This window comes from Planococcus citri, chromosome 1 (assembly GCF_950023065.1).
Source record: "Planococcus citri chromosome 1, ihPlaCitr1.1, whole genome shotgun sequence".
NCBI lineage: Eukaryota > Metazoa > Arthropoda > Insecta > Hemiptera > Pseudococcidae > Planococcus > Planococcus citri.
Genome location: NC_088677.1, coordinates 33,067,501 through 33,090,099, shown reverse-complemented (window position 1 = coordinate 33,090,099; position 22,599 = coordinate 33,067,501). Strand labels below are relative to the sequence as shown.

The following is a 22,599-nucleotide window of genomic DNA, read 5'->3' as shown; positions in this document are numbered from 1 at the left end:
AACGTAAACAAAAAAATTAATTTTACTTTTTTAGAACAATTCTTCACTAAAACGTATTGAAAAATGATTTCAAATATTTTATTTTTAAAAATTGTGATTTTTCATTAAATTGATTAATTATTTTTCCGCAGTTTATAATTATTCATGTTCTTGCTTTGGGAATTTTTTCCCTTTTTATCATGCTCAAAAAAAAAAGACCATTGGCTGATGTGATAACAAGCTTAGTTTAGTTTCCGGAATTTGATTTGATTTGAGGATAATTTGAGGTAAATCACGTTACGAAGTATATTAAATAACAATTAATTCTGCGCCAAACAATATTCTTCGTCCATTTAATTAGATCCAGTCGAATGCTGTGCTAGTTTATGTCTCTTCGCCTTCTCGAACATGCTCCTACGAAGCCTACTGCCACAAAATACTAGGAAGATTTGCTGTAACGGATTGTTTCTTCAAATACGGTATACACCTCTCCGTAATTAGTACCATTATCACTAATTATGTATACTTTAATCATGTACGCTTTAATCTTAATCTGCGTATTGGCGAGCTACTCCACCGCGTTCCAATCAGATAGTAAAATGTACTCCACGTTAGACCAAACATCACCCTGTGTCTTGCGTATGAATGGTACTCATACATTCGGCTGTACTTCACCTCGTCAAGGTAACAACGGCGTTCTGCACGTAGTTCGTAACGTTACAGACTTTCTATGGGTGCTGAATTCATCTCCTATGGATTCGTACACCGTCCTCATCAACAACGATATGTTCACTCGCCAATACCTCCAAAAGATGAACGCCAGTTCCAAAATAAGTGGCATTTTACTAGCTCAAGATCAATCACGTTCCGAAATCAAACCTACATCACCGGAAGATACTTGCCCAAACCGATATTCTGGCTTAGCCCGGCGTGAAAACATGTGCGAAAAACCCTGGAATACCATCGGTACCGGCATACTGCTAGAGAGATGGGATATGCCTATATTTTTCACCAAAGATAACGATACTATAACCCAGCTACACGATTGCTTTCGCCGTAACGCTCCTTATGACGAATCGCAGACATCCAGGTCGTTGTGTGCTTTGCAATTATCATCTCATATGTTCGGTGCAGTCGATTCCAGAACATGTTTACGTCGTAACGCCGGTACCTTTAATACAAATCCTATCACGTACTGCACTGAAATGGGAAATGAAAACATCTATCTACCGATCATACCGTTGGATAAATTCAAACCTACTCCTAAATCGTACGTAGTTGTCGCAGCTAGATTGGACGCTACTTCCTTCTTCTATAAAAACAATCCGGCTTCTTTATCAGTGGCCACATCGTTGACTACGTTAATACTCACAGCTAAGCTACTCTACGATATGACCAAGGGTCAAGATTTTAGTAAATACCATAAAAACGTCGTATTCATGTTGTTCAACGGCGAAGCTTACGATTATATTGGATCCAGTAGAGTTGTCTATGATTTGAAAGAAAATCAATACCCGTCGCCTGAACATCCTATTTTAATAGATGAAATCGATCTCTACCTCGAGTTATCGCAATTATACAATTCCGAAGAACTATATTACCATAACACACCCAATGTTTCCTCATTTATCACTAGCTTTAACCAAACACTCAAAAAACACAATTTGATGTCAAGCACGAGATCAACACTACCGTCATCTGCTTTGCAGAACTTCTTGCTAGTAAAGAAGGATTTTCCAGGTGTGTTGTTGAGCTCTTACAACGATGAATTCACCAACAAATATTACCACAGTTTATTCGACGACGATTACAATATAAACTACAAATACGTTGGTAAAAATCAGACCGTTCCTGATGACAGTATTCAATCATTCGTGGCGAACTTCGCTACCTCATTAGCTGCCACCTTATACCAGCAGATTTCCAACTCTACGCCCAATGCTTCAGCTACTATAACCAAAGAAGAAGCTGATGAATTATTGCACTGTTACGTAGACACTCTATCTTGCGATTTAATTAAAGAAATGGGCGCTAGTAGTTTCCTTCCCGAAGATATAATCTCATCCAAAATCAAAGGAATTGATTATTACGTCGGCGTAATCACTAAACAAACTCAGTGGATTAACGTGGCCACCCAACTGTTCCTCATCTTTTTCTCCAGTTACAAGACTAACTCGACCAACTACGAACAGTGTGCCAATCTTAATGCTTATTGGATACCGAGTAAAAATATCTGCTTAAAATCTGAGCTCAACGTCACCGCTGCGTTTAGTCCGGCGTTTGTTATAGAAAATTACAATATGACTTCTGGAGAATATCCCACCTGGACTGAATCTCAGTGGAATAGCAATAACATCAAAGTACGAATGTTCATGCAACCGTCTCGACGCTACGAATGGTTGGTTTTCATCGTCGGCATATTAACGTTTTGTGGTTCGTTTGCGTTCACGTATTTGGTCAAAAAGAATGCCAAAGAGTTATTCGATTATCCTAATTTAATAAGTGCTTCCAATATATAAGGACAATGCGCTGCAAATCGAATATTAGAAGTGATACGTAAGCCTGCGGAAATGGGTAATTATTGGAAAATGATTAATTATGACCATCAGAAAGACGATTTATTACAAGTAATGCTCTATGGCTGTAATATAATTCATAAAAAAAAGTCTCAACATCGATACTACTGAGAATTAAAATAATTATTCTAGTCTTGAGAAATACGCTCGCCAGTATTAGAATATACCTAATTGAAACGTTCGTAATTTTTGTTGTATAAAAACATTTGTGATTTTCCTTCTTTCATTTTTTTACGTAGTTATGCGGACATACCTACCTATTAATTTCTTTATTTTTTTATTTTTTCATTATTCTTAACTTGTACTCTATAACAAATTTAATTTCATTGTAATACCTATCTGTTTATTCGATTGTAATTCGATTTTAAAAATTAATACATTTTTATTTACGTTGATTCAAATTATTTTCTCTTTAATTCGAAAAGAAAGATAGACAATGAAATTAAATTTGTTGCCCTAGGTGTAGATAAGTTATATCAAGAATTATTGCCTAATAGGTCATTTTTTCTCAATTTTGCACAGATATGGCAGCAACTACGCGAAAAACGCCGATAATAAAAATACCCAATTGATGAAAACACAAGATACAGTAGTTGAAAAAATACGTAAAAGATTTCCACGTCTTAGCGCCATGTACGGTTTGGTTTATGGAGGAATGCGGGTAAATTATCATAAGTTGCAATTCATTTCCAAAATTTATCAATTTATTGAAGACCTTTTTAAACTTAATCAGATTTTTTTTATGATAGGGGATTTTTGGCGATTTAAAAGAGTGTATCAGAGTCTCGAATAAAATTTCTGAACACGACAGTTTGGAACCTTTGACTTTGGAAGAGTTGGAATTCATTTATAATTTCAAGCGCAACGCCAGGACATTGTTACCGATCGTGGCATTGGCAGTGTTACCATTTGGAAATGCATTTATTATACCGCTCGTGTAAGATTTTAAAATTATTTTATATCTATTTTTTAGTTTAATAATTCGGAGCGATCGGGGCTGAGGTTAGAGACTGCAATCGAAAAAACTGAGCTTTGAAAGCGAATCCTACGATATCATCAATCATCTCCGGCAGAAGCTCAGACAATTGACGTAGGAAATAGGAATCTAGAGACCTACATATAATTGGAAGGGGATGTAAAGGAGCGTAAATTTAAAAATGGACTAGATCCTAGTTCTTCCTCTCCATCCATAAAGATACAAAGGAAGTGAACATCGTGATGGAATAACATGTAAAAAGCTTTTTTTCCAACGCAGATATTTCAATCCTCGTAAAAGAGTCACTTACCATTTCTGGACCGAGCATCAAAGAGCAACGTTTCCTGTCGAAGATCACAAAGATAGACTTGAACATCGAAAAATAATCTTAGAGTAAGTTATTTACCTTCACACGAATTTCACTAGTTCGCAAAATAATCAGATCTGCAACAAGGGTCCTAGATTAGCACATGTAGATTTATTTGCCTAGGGAACTGATCAAAGTTTTTCCACAGCTATATGAAGCAATGTCCTAGAGGTCGAATACCCGAAAATATCTCGAATGATTGGCATAAGTTGTTAGCGAAGTTGGATTCTGGTGCTCGTCCCGAACTATCAGAAATCGCGAAAGTTTCCCCAATGTTTCATCGAAGGGGACCTTTTTATTTCCAAACATTGCCAAAGTCTCATTTGGTAAGTAGCTGAATACATGAATATGAATCGATGTGAAATTGTGAAGTTTTAATCTTAATCGATATTAAATTGAGCATACTTGTTGAGTTTGTGCCTGGTTTCAGATTCATTTAGCTGCTACGTACGGTATAACTACGATTTTTTCTCCAAAGCAAAAAATGATAAAGTTTGCGGGATTGGGTATGCTTATGGATAAAAAAATTATTGAAAGAGGCGGTCCGAAAGCGCTTTCCACTGAATTAAGATCTAAGGTAAGTTTTTCAAGGTATTCAGATTGTTTTTCAAATATGCCATTTTGCTTATTACGCTAAAATAGGTAAACTTAGGTATAATAAAAGTGATGAATTTTTAAGATCTTGAATTTTGAAATTTGGTTGTCAAAAATGATAAGGGTCCTCGTGAGAATCGTACCATAAAAATCGAATCCAAGATTAACTTCTTTTTTTAGAGATTTTCTGAACTACGAAAAATTGACTAAATTAATATCACTCATACATTGAATCAAAAATTTGTGATCTCGAATATTTTTTCAATGATTAGTGCTTCATTTAATTCACATTTCATGTTTTAATATTAGTATTTTTGATCCTTTTTTCGCTTTAGATATGTTACATGAGAGGCGTAGATTCGATGAATATGAGTCCTGAGGAACAGATTGATTATTTACAAAAATGGATCAAGCTCAATGCCAAGATAGATATGTCTAATTATTCGTTATTGTTGCATACACCGATTTTATTGGGTTATAATGCCGGTCACGATGTACTGCAAAAGAGATGATAGTTGAATAAATTATTTTTCTAGTTTTCATTTGAACTGGACTCATTTCAATTGAATTTTTACCTTTTAATGAGGAGATCATAACGGCATACCAATCAGAAGGCTCCCTTCCGATAAAAAAATTGGGATACGTGAAAATTCTTCGAAAATTTTTAATTTTTGTTGGATTTCCTTTTGAACAGGTCAATTTTTTTCTACATAGTCTCTAATTTTTTTCCTGAAAAAACTCCATCGGTGCCCAGCAATGAGTATTCGGAAAATATTGTAAAAAATGTTACAAACCAAGTTTTGTTTTTTAAGTTGTGAGAGGTTTTATATGGGTTTTATTCTACAAAAAAGGAACCAACATTGTTTTAGGGGGACAAAGGTATTTTCTTGAAAAAGAGGTTGTTTAGAATAATTCTGACACGGATATGAGGAATTTTCAAAAAATGTTTACCGACTTTGATTTAATTTCTTCAACTTTTTAAAATATTTTTTTGCTAGTTTTTTTTTCAAGCAATTCTCAATTACTCCTGTGTTCATAATCCCTTTTCCAATTTTGAACTGTTTTCAAGTATTTTTGGGGAAGTTTTTCATCGATTGATTTGATTAGATTAATCTAATGATACGTATTTACGGCAAACTGGTTATGCAAGTTATTCTACACTTTTATTTTGAGTGATTGAATATTTACGGCGAACTGAGTAGGCAGTTTATTTTACATTAGGTAGGTATTTGCATTATTCTCCCATGTAAGTAAGTAATTATTGTTCAAAAGTGAACGTAGTCGTAAAAGTGCGATGGAAAAGATAAAACTGTGATAGAGACTGTCACTTGAAAGAATTTTTTTCAAATTTTCATCGCACGTCATTAAAACAATATTGTTAAACTGCAATAAAAACGTTTAAAAAGCATTAAAATAATTTAAAACTGCCAAAAACTTGATGACATTTCCTCTGAATCAAGCAAAAAAGTTCCATGAAAATTGCATACGAAAATAATTAAAAACCATTCAAATTCTTTAAAATGGTCAAGCTTCGTTGTATTTTAATAATTTTTTTGATAATTTTGAATGCTTGTTTTTTTGGTTTTTTACAAATTTTTTGGTAAGTATTTTATCAATTTTTGGTAATAATACTTTTCAAATGTTGCTTTTGGTATCTAATGTAATTTTCAGTAACGGTAACGGTAATGTTCTAATGTTTTTTTCCTGTTTTTTTTAGTATGTTTTTACATCAATTTAATACGTTTTTATTGCCTTTTCAAGAATTTTTGGCAAATTTCACCAATATTTGATCACTTTATGGAAATTTTCTTGGTTCCAATAATACTTTTTTTTGGTGTTCTTATAATTTTAACGTGTTTTTAACACTTTTTCATGAAATTTTTGTCGAATTTTATACGGTAATTTTTTCAACTTTGATGTCTTTTTCGCGTTTGTAAATTTTGTCTACATATTAATAATTTTTACTGATATTTTATCTTTTTTTTTAGAGAGCGAGTTTTTACATCATTTTAATTTTTAACACTTTTTCATCCACTTTTATCAATTTTATTGAATTTTCATAATTTTTCAGGTGATTTACAGTGTTTTAAAAATGAAAAGAAAAATTACCAAAAACTCATGAAATGTTGGTAAAACTGTGTAAAATTTTGCAAAAATGGCAAAAAAAACATCCCAAAATTTTTTTATAGGACAAAAAAAATATTAAAATAAAATAATACGAATTGAAAAATGAAAAATCCAGTTCATGAGTAATTTTTTTCTTAGCATATATTGTTTAACAAAAATTATCCAAAATAAAAATATCTACATTAACAAAATCGCACTACAGGTTTTAATTCTCTACTCAATTAACATTGTTTTACAAAAGCTACCTCAAATAAAACTATATTTGTATTGAATATCCCTTCCTAAAGGTAAATGATTCTCTTTTCGGTTAACGTCGTATTATTTTAAAGAGAATATGTACTACAAATACCTAAAGCTTTTAGCTATTTTATTTAATTTTTGGCATTCCTTCAATTTCAAAAAAAATTGAGTGCCTTTTTTGAGTAAATTCTTATTTTATTTCTTCAGTCAAAAAAAAAAAAAATGATTGTTAAGAACAAATGTATACTTACTCAAGTAATGATATTTCGAATTTTTTTTTATGAACAGACAATTTTTAATTCTAAATTGAATTCACTTCGAAAAAAACACCTGCAAAGTGGCAAATAAATTTGGCACATAACCAGGGAATCATATGAAAAAAATAAGAAGGATATTAAGCATCAATTGAGTAGATAATAAATGCATGTAAGTATAATTATCGAATAGGTATCAGAGCATCATCTCTAACCACAGGTATAAATAAATTGGACCTTTAGTAATTCGTTACTTTTTCTTTTTCTCGTACAAATTTAATGCAACCATCTCGTAAACGACATTCTGATTATTAAATTACACAAGTAGGTAATTTGTCGTCATTTTATAATACTAAGTATATAATTTTTATATTCAACAAAAACTAAACTTGCGTGTTATCGAAGATAGCAACCAAAAAACGAATTCATTTCGCGAATGCATTTGCATATTATACATTATACTGTTTACAATTAGGTACCCTAGGTCTATATTTTACGTAAATAAAATTGCATCTTACATTAATACGCGGAATATGTATGCAAATACCTAATTAATTAAAATTATTAATTATCGTTATTACAGGAATAAATAATATTTTAGGAGACAAACGCAAAAGTTAATAGCTACATGTTGTCGCTTGATAAACAGATATTTTCGTTTTTATATTAATTTCGAAACAGCTTTTTTTATGTAAATGTACCTGTTATGAATTGGGTAAGTAAGTAAATGTTAATTTAATTTAAATACAGAATTCGAAAAAAAAAATACAATTTACTCGTATCTAGACTCTATCAAAATTATATGAGCAAAATAAAACTCGAAAATTAATTTTTTTAAACTTATAAATCGAAATTTGAACTACGAGTAAAAGACAGCTATGAGAATAACATAGGAAGTACACATACTAGGTACAATATGTGAGATTGGTAGTATTAAAATTGATGCGTTTTTTTTTTTTTTTTTTTTTTTTTAATTCAACTTGGAAGTGAAATAATTCAAGGCATAGTTTTAACTTGTCAATATTAGTCAATTAAAATGCAAATTTCTAATAGAGGAAAACAAATACGGCTTCATTATCAAAACGGCGAAGCATTATTAATGTTCGATTCCACCCTTATTTTTTCACAAACACTCGCGTAAAAACAAAAATATCACTTCCGTTTTTCATAGAGACGGAAAATCCTGGTTCGCGGTACGTTATAACTTCGCGTCCAATTTTTAAAACCGTTTGCTGCCTTCACCATCGCGAAAAAAAAAATAAAAAAATAAATAACAAATGGGAAAAGATATGTTGCTCTCGTTTCTAGCGTAATTTATGGCTGACCACCGCGTGTACCACGAGAATCGGATAATCATATTTTTAAAAAAATGAAAAACAAAAATAATAATAATAAATATGAATACTAATTACACGTTTCTAACTAACCGGATACTACATTACCCATTGCTTCGTCGTTTCATTTTAATTCCTTTAAATCGTAAATTACCATTTTATCCAGCCGATACATGCCCTTAAATTCTACGCTTTTTTTCCTACCTAATTACGACTAAACGTAAGTGGAATTGACCTATCGACAATAAAACAAACGACCATTTTTGTTATTTTTACCCACCGAACGTGATACGATGATTCAAAAAATGATGCTAATATGATAACAAAATATTTATGATGGTTACGTTTTTTTTGTGTTTTTTTTTTGCATCGGGTACTTTTACTACCCTATCTCGAACGAATGTTTAGGTAACAAAATGTTACGTAATGGAATTTTAAGCAGAGATGTCTAATTGGGAATTATGATTTTTTTTTTCAAAAAATGCTGAATGCGTAATTTGTCTCGCGGAAATGCATTTTATCTGCTTTGAGGGAGCACACAGGTATCAAGCGACTAGTTGGAGAATTTTAAAATCAATTTCCCTACATTTTACAATTACTAAAGATTCATCTCCCAATTTGATTTGAGATTAGACAATTAGCAATATAACGTCAATCAGAAAATGTTAGGTTCATCCAGACCTCAGGCCTGCTAGTTTCAGAATGGGAGGGGGAACCCCCTTGCAGGAATAGAGCATAGTTGGACCAAGTTAGAGCAACCCCCTTCCCCCTTTATAAAAAAGACTTTTATTAGAAGGACTGGTGAAACGGTAGTCCTACCAATTCAACTAAAATAATTATTTAAAAATTATGTTAAAGGATCTAGCACCGATAGAGCTGTTTTGAGTACTCAGTCCCGATGTTAGAGCACTTCTCTTTCTCCCCTCACCCCAGAACAACCTGTTTAACCTCTCAAGGCCATCTATCTGCCTGTTTGACCACTCAAAGTCACCTTGCCCATCAGACTCTCTCAAGGTCATGGGTTCGTTGGTCTAACCTCTCAAGGTCATTTATCTGTCTGTTTGGTCTCTTAAATTCGTCTGTCTGTCTATCTGGTCACTTAACGACATTGGCCCGTCTATCTAGGTCTATCTGGACTCTCAGGATCATTGACCTACCTGTCTCGCTTCTCATGATCATCAGTCTGGCTTTTTGAGGTCAATGACCCGTCTTCCTGGCTTCTCAAAGTCGTCTGTCTTCCTGTCTAGCCTCTAGAGGTCATTGGCTCGTTTGTATCTGGCTTTTCAAGGTAGTCTTTCCGCCTGTCTGGCCTCTAAAGGTCATTGGCCCATCTGTCTGGCCTTTCAAGGTTATCTGTACACTTGTCTCGGGTCCCTCCAGGTCACTGACTTGCCTATCTAACCGTTTAAGCCCATCGTCTGTCTGGCTTCCGAAGGTCGTCTGTCTGTCTGTCTGTCTGTCTGTCCTCTCAAGGTCATTCACCCATGTGTACCTACAAAAAAACAATTTTCACCTACTTTAGTACAGGTTCAGGAGAAAGTAGGTAGGTATGTATGTATTTGAGAACAGCAAATTGAATGAAAATTGGGTGAGCTACTTGATTATTTACGTCTTAGGTACTTACCTAATTTTTTTTTTCTTTAATCTACGGAGAATATTGTTGTTAACATAATTTTTACTTTATTTCAAACACGTAAATTTTATAAATTTTCAGCTCATAAATTAGGTAGGTAAGTACCTATGTATTTTTATTTTTAAGTGCCTTATACTGTTAGAGCGTGTATATTACCCATTGATTTTATGAAACTTTTTCCATTAAAAAATAGGTCCATTTTTTTCTAGAAATCAAAGGTGAAGTCGGAATTTTCTACATAGGAATACATTTAAATAATTTTAGTGATATGGGCAAATATTGGGTAAATTTCTATATTGATCGGGAATTTGGAGAATACAATGCAGTTCAGTTACTTACCTAGTGATTTTTTATTATGTGGAATATATTAATGCACCTGAAAAAATTTCCTAAATGATATTTTCGAATTATTTTATTTTTGGTATCAAATTTCTTCTAAAACCTTACAAAATTCAAAAAAAAAATCACCAAACAGTTTGAACAATATTATTTTCAATACATACTATAAAATAGTAACAAAAAACAAGTAGGTACTTGAAGATAATTTTAACGTAATGATTTTTTATCGTCAAGTAGGGTATTATTTTCCATATTATAAATATTAATATTATCGATACCTACGTGTACCCAAATATCTACCCTGTGGGCACGTTTGGCACTCAGGACGCAATGCCAGCGTAAAAGTGTCAAAATGTGACACTTTAGTGTCAGATTTTGGCACTCAGTGTCAGATTTTGGCACTCAGTGTCATATTTTGGCACTCAGTGTCATATTTTGACACTGGCACTGGCACTCAGTGTCATATCGTGACACTGGAGTGTCAGGCACGGGCACTCAGCGTCATATTCTGACACTGGCACTGGCACTCAGCGTCATATCGTGACACTGGAGTGTCAGGCGACGGAACTCGAGTGTAAAATGTTGGCACTGGAATTTACCTTTCAAGTTCTTACACTCGTAAATCGGTACCATTGTTATTATTGATGTACCTTTTAGTTTTTTTCGTCAATATCATCAAAATGTTTCTTTCATGTCAGAAATTGAGATAAAATGTCTTCCGCCTATTTTCAATTTAAAAAAATCTCAAAATCTATTTTCAACATGAAATGAATTTTTTTTCAATTTCCGACATGAAAGCAACATTTTGATAATTTAGACTAAAAAACGATGCTTCAAAGCAATTTTTGGAAGAAAAATTAGGCTTTTTGGAATTTTTTTGCAAAAAACGACAATTTTTAATTATTTTATGGGAAGAAAATGAAACTTTTCAGTATGTTTTTGCCGAAAAAGTCGGACTTTTCATAGATACTGTGACGCCAATTTTTTAGCCATAGGTATTGCCAATTTCAAACAATATAAAAAAGTTGATAGGAAATCAGTTGTTTTTTTTCGAAATGTTTTTCAAAGTTGGCGATATTATAAGTTATACCTATAGCGATTTTTTTTTGCAAATTTTTAATCGCTCAGAAGAAATAAATGGCCTAGATCGACTCAGAATCTCAAATACTATCTTTTGAAACCGGACTATTTTTCCTAAAACAGGTTGGGTTAGGGGCCAGAGTGGAAAACATAAGAATTTTTTGAAAATTCTCCCTGTTTGAGAACCAATACCCTTCTTCAGAGCAGTGGCGTAGCCAGGATTTTCTCAAGGAGGGGGCAAAACCAGATTTTTAGGCATGAAAACTTCGAAATGAAGGGTAATTTTCTGGAAACCTATCATCAAGTGTGGTGATTTCATGAAAATGAAGGCAAAATTACTGCGAGAGCGAAAATTTTTAGAAAAAATGTGTCTGAACAACAAAAAAACGTCCATTTTTGCATGTTTTCTTTCAAATTTTCGCTCGCAAGGGGGAGGGGCATGGCCCCCTTCGCCCCCCCTTGGCTACGCCACTGCTTCAGAGGCACCTCCAAAATTAAAAATTTTTCTAAGCAAATTTCAACTTAAAATGGAGATCTTCGGTGAATTTTCTCAAAATCTTACAAATTTTTTTTTTGTGATCAACATATCAGAAAGAACATCACTAATAAGAAATGAAAGTTTTAAAATTTCTTCATTGCGTAATAATTACTTTCTTTTCAAAAAATGAAATAAAATTTACAAAAAATTTGGAATTCTCATGCTGACTTGCTCGTTATTTTAAAAAAATCTGTTTTTTGTTCTTCTTGAAAAAATCTCTGATTTTTAAAAAAAAACTCAGTAGGTACCTATTTTTAAAAAAAGTTTTTAGGAGCAGCTTTTCATCATATTATTATGTTAATTTTTTTTGAATATGTGAAAAATTTGCTTTGAAACCTTATTGCAACTTTTTTCACAAAAAATTATCAGTAATTTTTTGTTGAACATGCGCTTTTTCAACGAATAAAACTTCGATTTTTTTTAAAAATAAGTATTTAAAATTATTGAGCTTTATACTATTTGAAAATTTTGATTGAAAAAAATTTTTTTAATTGGAACCTTTCTAGTATTTTTTAGAAAAAAAAGAATAAAAATCAAAACTAAATCAGCAGATAAGAATTTCTGTAATCGGATATTATTTTAGAATTAATAGGTACCAAACTAGTAATTTTCAAAAAAAAATAATTTGTGTAAAATTTGAGTGGTGCATGCTCAAAATGAATGAGCAACTCACATTCTTTTTGCAATAACCAACTAAGAGTCACTTTATCGCGCTTACATATGTCTCACGCGGTGGCGTAATCGGTAAAGCAGCGGACTGACACGCGAGGAACCCAGGTTCGAGCCCAGCTGGTGCCGGAAAAATTTCGAGAAAGTGATGCAATGGTGTGGAAACGATATTTCTCTCGTAGCCCTCTACCAAGACAACACTGTTCAGAGAATGATCAAAAACGACAGAAAAATATGAAAATTACATAGCTTTCTCAAAATTTTTCCACACCGGCACCGGCACTGGCACTGGCACTCTGACACAGTGGCACTGACACTGGCACTCTGGCACTGGAAATTGGCATTGCGTCTCAGTCTCACTTTGACGCAATGTCAAATACTGGCACTAAAGTGCCAAACGTGCCCACAGGGTACCCTATCTGATGCGAAATTTTGAACAATCCGAATTTAAAACAGGCCCAGGTATACGAATATTGCTAGTTAGGTACATTTTAACAATTACTCACGAATAAACGTAAAGGGTTCAGAGGGTTGGAACCTACCTATACACAGTTAGTGCAGTTAGGGGATGTTCTTTATGAACGCATAGCCAGTTATTAATCCCTTTAAGTGTTTTAATTGTTAAGCTTAAAATCCCGAGACAGCTCGAAAACATCCGAACCACTGCGAGCATTCTATCTGGTGAGATCACAATACAGCATGGAAGCATCATTTTTGTTCATGTGATGTTTCTCTAATGTGCAATGCATTGTTAAGTGCTACATTTTTTAATTTAACATGTAGTGTTTGGTTATTTTTCGCTTAATGTGGTAGTTTGTTTTCGTTTAAATGACGTGAAGCTTTTATAATTTTTTTTTTCGTGAATTTTATTCCATTCTTGTGCATACTCATTTCATTTTTGGTAAGTATACGTGATATGTTTGTTTATTGAAATTTATTATTTATCGTGTTATTTACAATTGTGTTATGTACATGTGAGTGAATTTTGTTTTGGGTTTTGGGGATCGAAATTTTCAGTAATTTCAAAATAAGTACAGAAAAAGTTTTCATGTTTAATACCATCGGATGAAATATTTGATATAGGCTACATTTAGTGGCAAAACGGGTAAAAAATGCATTTAAAAAATTACAAATTAATACCTATTTGTCTCATATCCTGCTAAAATAATATTATAGGCATCTATCAGTTTACTCCAATCAATTAATGTGAATAATATTCAGAAATTATTTCTGAGGTTTTTCTTTTTTTTTTTCGCCGGATTTAAAATTTTTGTTATCTATTCAACTTGAACAGGCATAAACATGTTTGATGATATACGTCTTTGATCGTAAGCGAAGAGCTGAGTTGTCTTCCTACGGAATTGAAATTTTTTCACTTGACCACTTTTTATTACAAAATAATTATTATATTTTTTATAACTGATTTTTAAAAAATCAAGCTCAGGTATACCTACCTATAATGGAAGCTGAATGATGAAAATTTTTCATTCGGAAACTGAAAAGATTTGAGTACATATTTGATATTTTGGTAGTTATTTAAATGACAATACCTAATACAAAATTAATCTTTAACATCCTTTTTCGTGCCTGTGTGTTTTTTTGCCTAATATTACATATACGAAATTAAATCAATAATCGAACATTTTTACATAGTTTTGATGATAAAACTGATTTACTTGGCGTACATTTTGAATAAAATTACGAACCAATCAACATACCTGATTACCTGCCTACTGATGAGGTATATATAAATTTAATGAAATTCTTATGGAATACTATAAATGAATTATTTGAATTGAACAAACACTTTTTAGCAGAAATACATTAAACAATATTTAAGACCATACCCTTAATTTTTATGATAAATAAATGTAATTGAAACAAAAATACTTGATAATCCAGGTAAACAGAATAAGGGTAGGCAAAGTTACAAGGTATAAATATGGTCAAATTCGTTTTTCTTACATATGAAATAGAATGACAACATTATTAAATTTCGATCATTACATCTTATTTGAGATAGAGAGAGAAAAAAATCGTTTACAAAACATACCCTTAAATTTTTTAGCAAAGCTTATGACCAATTATAACTTTGAAATAGGTATGATAAAAGTTTCCCTGTGGAGGATGGAGGAATTATAATGCTCATGGCGTACATTTTTACACATTCTTCCTCTTTCAATTTCTAACTACTGTGGACAACATTTTAGCTGCTGAAATCATAACGAAGAAGAAAAATAATGATATAAATATACGTACTTAATAAACTTTAACTCGTTCAGTTTACTCTATAGGTAGGTATCAATGTTGCCAATTAATTTTTTGAATAGAAAGTGTCACGTAAGGATATCCATTCTCTATCTTCACTGGTAATTCTTAAGGGTTTTTTTTACTTAGTCATTTTCATTTACGAAACAAAATTATACAAAAACAATAGGTACCTACCTACCTACCTATATATTGATTAATTTGAAGGAAAAAAAACAGAAAATCGAAATAATTTGATGTTTTTTATGAGATAAAAATTTTTTCACTCAATATATAAAGGTCTTGAGATCTCGAATTGATTTTTTTCATAATCCGAGCTGTCAGAGATTAATTTATTATCATGCCTCGAATACTGCGCAGCAGTTTATTTTATTATATTGAGACGAAAATGAAATACAAGCTACGAATTTCTCTTTGCTTTGTTTACACGAATTATACAATCCTAAAGGGTGAAAATCGAGGGTTTAATTAATTCTTTACAATAATGAGAACCTATCTGAAGAATAAGTAGGTACGGTATCGCGACAATAACCTACATTAGATAGGTAGGTGTACTGTAGCGTGCCTACTCGGATCGACGATTAGGAATTAGGATATTATAACCAGCTCTGAAAACCGTCTTCATCTTCATAGTAGAGTACATAGTACATTTAGACCACATAATGAAATAATAAGTAGCATTTTCCAATTGCTCAATAAAGGTAAGCGATTCAATGTTTAAATATTTATGTCGACGCTTAGCTAATTTAACAATTACTTTTGCTGTAGTTTTCGTTTCATATCACGTCTTCAACTAGTTATCAACTTATTCTAAAGCAGCTAAAACTGGTTAAACCTCGCGCTTAAGAAAAATATATAATGTAGGTATTTCAACAAAACGGATAAACAAATTGACACATGTTTATCGCACTGGAAACGAAAAAACGCAACCACTAATTTCGTGTAAAAAAAAAAAATTATGCACCGGTGATAATTTTGAAGAAAAAAAAAAACGCGAAACTAATTTTGTGATAATAAAGTCAGCTTTAATTGTCCTATCAACGTTCGAAAAAAATAAATGCAAATAAACGAACACCACCGCGAGCAGGGATGGGAAGGATAATCTTGAATTAATTTCCTTTATACAAGACGACCGACACGCGGTATAATAACGAACTCTTTATTAAAAATGATATAAGACTAGATTTGTTGATTTGCAGTACTCTCGAGTCAGTAGGTAGCCTAATCCATTAGCGATCGTCATCAAAATGAGCATTATGGTTGTAATACGGTGATTATACTCAATTAATCTTATCCGTTTTTACATAATTTATAGCCTTTCGCGTAAATTAAGTCTTCCTTGATTTTTCTAAATGTGAATATGGGTTTTACAGTTTTTATTTTCTTTTCAAATATTAAGTACATATGTGTATGTTAATAGCGTGATTTGTTAATTTACGAACTGAAACGTTATTTCGGTCAACAGAATACTCTACTGAAATGAAATAAATTATAAGTATGATTCATCATGAGAAATTAGTAAATACCTATTTTCCCCCTTTTCACACTATTGGTTGGACGCCGCAAGTGCCTACAAACGAGTACAACTGCAACCTATTGGACACGTTCGAAATGTTATTGACACCGTGAAGAGATGAAAATTGATGACTCAGGTCAAAAGTGGCCATGGCAATGGTAGTTCAAGGATTTCAAATTACACTACCACCTGTATTTTGCAAAATGGTGCAATAACTAAACCACATTTTATCCCTAACCCTTTTCTCACTTTCGATCGAGGTGTTCGAATTTAAATATGGTCGAGAAAATGAGGAAATCGAACATTCCAAATGAAGTTACCGTACATATTTTTACCTTCAGAGAACCCCTCTCCTCCCTCCAATGGAAAAGAGAAATCTTGAAGAATTAACACAGAATCCCTATTTGGCCACTTCAAGTTTCAAGTTCAGCAAACCAATTTACTCTTATGTATTTTGGCTTTTTTTGGGTTTTTCTAGAACTGAAACACACAATATAATCTGAGGTGATTTCGCTCTTTTACCCCCTCTATTTTACAGAAACATAAAATCAAATTTGAGCACTTTACCTTACTCTATGAAACCTACGTACACAGTACACATTTTGAATTTTCTGATTCCCCCTCTCTTCTATGACTTCTGAAATGGATTTTTGGCGTTAAAAATGATGCTACCAGTGTTGGAAATTTTTTGGGAAAAGCTAAAAATACCAAGTAATTGAGAGCAACTTCAAAAATATTTGCCAAAATTTCTGTAATTTCGTAGTTGAGCTTTTTCTTGAATGCTCAATTTTTTTAAAGCTCGCCAAATTTTGGAGCTATAATTTCAAAATTTTTAAAAAAAATCCAGAAATCATACAATTTTAAGGAGGATACTTGCAAAACTAAGAGGGGTTATGGGGTTCCAAATTCTTGGAAAAAAAAGTCATATTCTTTTCATCTGTGAAGACGACGACGATGATAATGATGATGATGATTGACGACGAGCTTGATGGGTTAAAAAAGTTGTATTTCTAATTTCTGAAAGGGTTTCTCAAAAAATTAATTAATTCTATGCATGTATTATTTTTCCCAATCAGGTCCATTTACAAGTACATTCATTTTTTTTTCAATTTTTCTTATTTTCAATTACAAAATATTGAAAATTCCAACTGTGTTCTTTAGATCTTATTTCACAACGTCTTCCTCTCTTCTTAGTTCTTTGCCAACTACCAATCTTCAACCCTGAAAAAAATCTAGAACGTAAATTTGTAATTTGTTAAATAAGAACTCAAAAAGACTGGACAAAGGAAAAAGAAACTTGAGTAAAACGAAAGCAAAAATTTTGAAAAATTAATTCTTCAACAGAGAGATTAAAAACTGTGAAGTTAATCGATTCGATAAAACTGTTTTTTTAAAAATCAGTTTAAAAATTAAAATCGATTAAGATGAATTAGAGAAATAATAATTTTCTTACCTCATAAAACATACAGACATACTGGATGGTTTTAAACCTATCCTTTCGAGCCAGTCATGTCAACCCAGATAGTTAAAAAATTAAGCAACGGTCAATGCTTCGTAATAGTCTAAAAAATTAGCATCAAACATTAAAACAAGTTCCCACCCTTCCACCCCAGATGTTTCTTCATGAAACAAGGGGAGAAAAAAATCAACGTAACTGTGCTTTATCCTCTTACATACAATATATAAAAGTGTGTACAAAGGATAATTCACGCTCGTAAAGTATTTTTACTTAATAGGCTATCTAATTCATCCTTTTTTTTCCTTCATCGTATCATTTCTATACAGAGAAAATCATTAGAAACACGTGGGAACTAAGCTAGCTTAAAACTTAATAGTGGCATAAATTATAAAATCTGCTGAGTAAAAAAATACTGCACCCTTGTCTGGAACACAATAAAATATCTAATTATAGGCGAATGATGGTTCTAGTCTGTTCTCCGTTATTGCTCGGCATTTAATTAATTAATGAAAGAGCAGCGTATATAAACATTATTGACTTGAAGCTTGCAGGATGATGTTGAGGAAAAACAAAACTTTCATACTTCATAGGTAGGCAGATTTACCTCTTTTATAATTAAACTGTATTATACGCTATTAGAATAAGTTTTTGGTTTATTCTAATTCGGTCTTGGAATTGCCTCAAAGCTATATAAATTTTACATTTTGGAAAAAGTAACTTTTTCCTACGATGAATATTATTTCAAACATGACTGAACGAAAATTTTGTTGACCACAGGAGTTTTATCTGTTTATTGTAAAACAACCCATAAAACTATTGTTGAGCGAAATATTTCAAAAAAAAAAAATTACAAAATTAATTTCAAGCTTCTTGAAATGATTTTTTTTTCATTTTTTTCCCTCCAGTTTTAGTTTTTTTACGTATTAACCAGAATAAATTGAGAAAAAAGGTCTCATTTTAGTGACGTTTCTGCACCAACCAACAAAAGTCAAGGGGCTACTACTGCCAAAAAATACCTACTCGTAAAATGGATTATATTTAGAACTTCTAGTCTTCGATTTCAGTATCAAAAAATCACTGGGCCAAAATTAGTCCACGTTTTAGAGCTTTCCCCTCATTATGATTCCTTTCGAACGATACGGTGTTGGACAATAAATCTGTCATAGCGTAACAGAAGTACGTACCTACATACATTGGTAGGGTACTGATCGATTTTGGGATTAGATAAAACTGTGTTGAATTAAGCCAATTTTTAACTTTGCTTGTCCCTTTAATTTGACAGATGGCAACATATTGAAGTACACTTACCCAAGTGTTTTCAAAGAGGAATTTCGAATAAATCCAAATCTTGATCAAGATGACATCTGCTAGATTTAAATATAATCGAGGATGGCCTACCTGCCAAAATAGAGTAGTAAGCTCTATAAGGGGAAAAAACAAAAAAAAACACCTTTTAAATAAAGTTTTTGGCAATTTTTCAGCTTTTGATTCCTGTAAATTGTTAAACGAATCTGCCTACAGCTTTATTTTAATGGTGAGGTGCGTATCAAAAAGTATTATCATTTTTCAGCATCTGATGGGCTTGAACATTATGATGAGGTGCAACATCAACTTATTTTGAGATTAAAAACTTTTCTTAAAATGCTCACAAATATTTTAATGAAATAGGATGTCTTTAAAACGAAGTTCAGTGACTCAGAAAAAAAGGTCATTGAACGCAGATTTTTAAAAGTTCAACTGAAAATTTCAAAGTTGGAACTCAGACTCTGAACCATCACGTTCAAAATTCCGAAAAAATGTTACTGCAATGACTTGTTACGTTAGTTCAGCCCTTCCCTCTCCCCTCTTGAAGAGAGTCACAAAAATGTCGATGTCTCGTGATGTGTCGAATGTTGTTTTCAAAGGTGCTGAACGCGATCATGGCCTTCCTCAGCACTCCCTCTAATAAAGTCGAAACCAGAAAATATTAATTAAAGAAATAAGGAGATACTTTGAATGGTATGATTTTTAAACATGCTCAACAAAAATATGCTCTCATAGGTACGTATTTTCGATTTGACCTGCTCACTGCCTTTTAGTTCTCCCCCCCCCCCAATTATTATCTAAAACCTTCTCTTTTGAAAAAGAGAAGTTCTGAGCCACACTGATTTGATTGGAAAACAGAAGAAAATGAGAAAATCACTAATATCTGCGGGTGTAATAATATTCACATCGTCCTAGTTTAAAGGAGGGAGGATAGGGTGTTTTTTTCCATATGTAGTTTCAAACACAAAAAGTAAAAGGTTAAATTGAGTATTAATAACGCCCGCCATTCGTAGACTTTAATAATAATGTTTTCAAAGAGATGAGAATTTCGCGATTCCACACGCCAACTTCCTCCAACCAATTAAAAGTATATCGAGAGTATTTCTACCTTTTTTCCATTGTTGATATAAACGATTTTTCAAATTAGGTAGCATAAACATAGTAGTACGTAGTACAAAAGTACTTCCTTGAAATACGCTCAAGTCAATACACCTACAATTTTGTTGAAAAATATACGAGGGAAATTTGTTTTTTTTTAGAAAATATTTAATTGAGAATATTTTGTTTTTAAGGTTGTCGAATCATGATAGGAACGACAAACAATTTTTATTCGAGCTCTCATCCGACGTTTATCTCAGATGTAAGTAAATCAATTACTCACTATCTTTTATAGTTGGCAGCTTTTTGCTTGTGTATTAAAAGACAAAGATAATTAGCTGATTTTTTTATCGCAATTGTTTTTTCTTTCTTTTTTAAGTAAGTACTAATTAGAAAGCATGGATACAATTGTGTGTACTTATCCATTATACTACTTAGTTTCTGTAAACGATGCAATGAAATTTTACCAAGATAATATTGGGAGCCCTGCAATTGCGCCAAATCACCAAAATCGTGTACCCGGAATTGCGCCGGGTGTTTGAAAAAGTATACTGGCAATTGCGCCGAGTTAAGAAAATGCAAAACGAACGAATCGTTCAGTCGCATTTCCAGAATCTTACGTCTCCTAATGTCACAAAAAATAAGTCCAACGAACAGGAATAAAATTAGAGGTTGTTCGGGAGGGGTTGGAGGAGGGTGACAGAAAATTTTCCGATCGGTATGAGGAAAAAATACCAATTTTGCCGGATACAATGATGCATTTCTAAAATGAAGTAGGAGATGAAAGGATAATTTCACCAATTGATATCATAATACTCACACATTAAAGCTTATTGAAAAATTGCAATGTTCCCTTCTGAATTTATGGAAGTTTCAAATATGAAATTTTTTAATTTGGGAACAAGGTAGGAGTTGATCCGAGCGAAACGAGGTCAAAAGTGTTCAAAAATTCGTATTTAAAGAAGTGAAAAACAATGTAATTGTTAAAAACTTATTTATTTTTCTGCTCAAAAATTTAGAATTTGAATGTTGAGTTTTTGAAAATTACAATTTTGAAAATGAAAAGCAAACAGACCTAAGCGAAGCGAGGACATGGCTTGTTTCGAGAAGTGAAAAAACGATGTAAGTATTAAGACTGCAAAAATTTATGTTTATAAAAAGTGGAAAATATACATAGTAGCAATAAGTACCTCATGCCCCTACGTCTATATACACCTAAGTATAAGAACGAATTTTTTAACTTCACCAAAATTACGATTCCAGTCCGTAGTGTGAGCAAAGGATCGGGAAGATTCGTTCTTTTGGTTGGCGCAATTCCCCATGAACACATTTCTTTAAGTGGCGCAATTGCTGGTATGCTTATTTTTTTACTCGGCGCAATTCAGGGTATATTTGGCGCAATTGCATGGCAGCCATAATATTACACTACACTAAGTAGGTACCTATACTACTATGTACATTGTACGTAGAATATTTGAAGGAAAAAAAAAATTAGTAAATCAAACAGCAGAACGCATTAACGTGCAGTCAACAGAACAGGGTTGCAGAAGCAGACTTTTACAAACATATGATACGATCTATTGATCATGAGCCACTTCAAACCAAAACCCCTTTATATTGTTTAAGCAAAATAGAATGACCGTTCCTAAAAACAGCGTGCACTGTGCAGGCTGCAATGTGAACTAAAATGGTTTGCTTTGCCTTTTCTAATATAATGAACCTTTACTTCATTACCAGCCTACCGCAGTAATTAAGTTGAAATCTATCCCTCTGTTGCCTTCCAACCGCCGCCCATCATTTTGATAACGACACTAAAGCAACCGCCGCCATATAATTATCAAAGACAAAACTCATTTCCCAAACTTCGCTATCATTTGTGCTTAGTTTCGAATATTCGCAATCCGCAACCATACCAATCGGATATAATGGTTGTACGTCGCCATTTAATTCAGTACGCGCGGAAAATGTTAGTGTTTTTGTTTTTACAATGGTAGCCGCTTCGAAATTAATACCAGCTTGATTCAATTTAATTTTAACTCACCTGAGCCCCGAGAAAATTCTGTTTTATTAAATGCGTTGAGTGATACGCCTGCATTTAATGTCGTCGTCGTCGTGAAGTGAACGTGAACGTTAAGTTTGATTCTACGGCAGTGTTGAAAAAAAAATCATTTCATCTTTTTTTCTGGCTCAGTGATTAGCATAGATAGTTTGCATAAGATGCCTATTCAGATTTTCTGATATTTCTTT

General features: G+C 32.6%; 3 protein-coding genes and 1 long non-coding RNA gene across 7 annotated transcripts in view; 3 read left to right on the top strand and 1 right to left on the bottom strand.

Annotated features, from left to right (window-relative positions):
• Positions 1 to 199: 199 nt before the first annotated feature.
• LOC135831478 (LETM1 domain-containing protein 1-like) lies at positions 200 to 5,034 on the top strand. The gene is made up of 7 exons (XM_065343993.1): positions 200 to 458; positions 3,078 to 3,216; positions 3,305 to 3,492; positions 3,811 to 3,924; positions 4,047 to 4,224; positions 4,329 to 4,475; positions 4,828 to 5,034. Exons 1-7 carry the CDS (start codon positions 388 to 390, stop codon positions 5,002 to 5,004), a joined length of 1,014 nt encoding a protein of 337 aa, XP_065200065.1. The 5' UTR covers positions 200 to 387; the 3' UTR covers positions 5,005 to 5,034.
• Positions 458 to 2,950, top strand: LOC135831472 (nicastrin-like). Its single transcript, XM_065343985.1, has one exon. The coding sequence runs from the start codon at positions 498 to 500 to the stop codon at positions 2,496 to 2,498; it is 2,001 nt and encodes a 666-aa protein (XP_065200057.1). The 5' UTR covers positions 458 to 497; the 3' UTR covers positions 2,499 to 2,950.
• An 8,437-nt stretch (positions 5,035 to 13,471) lies between the features above and the next one.
• Positions 13,472 to 22,599, top strand: part of pdm3 (pou domain motif 3) — a 40,199-nt gene continuing 31,071 nt past the window's right edge. For 3 of the 4 annotated variants that reach the window (XM_065343956.1, XM_065343955.1, XM_065343954.1), the window contains exons 1-2: positions 13,477 to 13,607; positions 20,547 to 20,614. In XM_065343956.1, coding sequence (XP_065200028.1) covers positions 20,558 to 20,614 — 57 coding nt within the window. In that variant the 5' untranslated portion in view covers positions 13,477 to 13,607; positions 20,547 to 20,557. Of the gene's footprint in view, positions 13,608 to 20,546; positions 20,615 to 22,599 lie in introns of all 4 variants that reach the window. The other variant, XM_065343957.1, reaches the window with a different exon arrangement.
• LOC135831469 (uncharacterized) overlaps positions 14,074 to 22,599 on the bottom strand; it is a 75,468-nt gene continuing 66,942 nt past the window's right edge. Inside the window, exon 4 of the long non-coding RNA XR_010556183.1 lies at positions 14,074 to 14,919. This is a non-coding gene — a long non-coding RNA (uncharacterized LOC135831469). The remainder of the gene's footprint in view (positions 14,920 to 22,599) is intronic.

Coding starts and splice junctions, on each gene's coding strand:
- LOC135831472 (XM_065343985.1), top strand. CDS start 498: ATGTATACTTTAATCATGTACGCTTTAATCTTAATCTGCGTATTGGCG.
- LOC135831478 (XM_065343993.1), top strand. CDS start 388: ATGCTCCTACGAAGCCTACTGCCACAAAATACTAGGAAGATTTGCTGT. Junction 459..3,077: donor GGATTGTTTCTTCAAATACG/GTATACACCTCT, acceptor AATTTTGCACAG/ATATGGCAGCAACTACGCGA. Junction 4,476..4,827: donor CCACTGAATTAAGATCTAAG/GTAAGTTTTTCA, acceptor TTTTCGCTTTAG/ATATGTTACATGAGAGGCGT.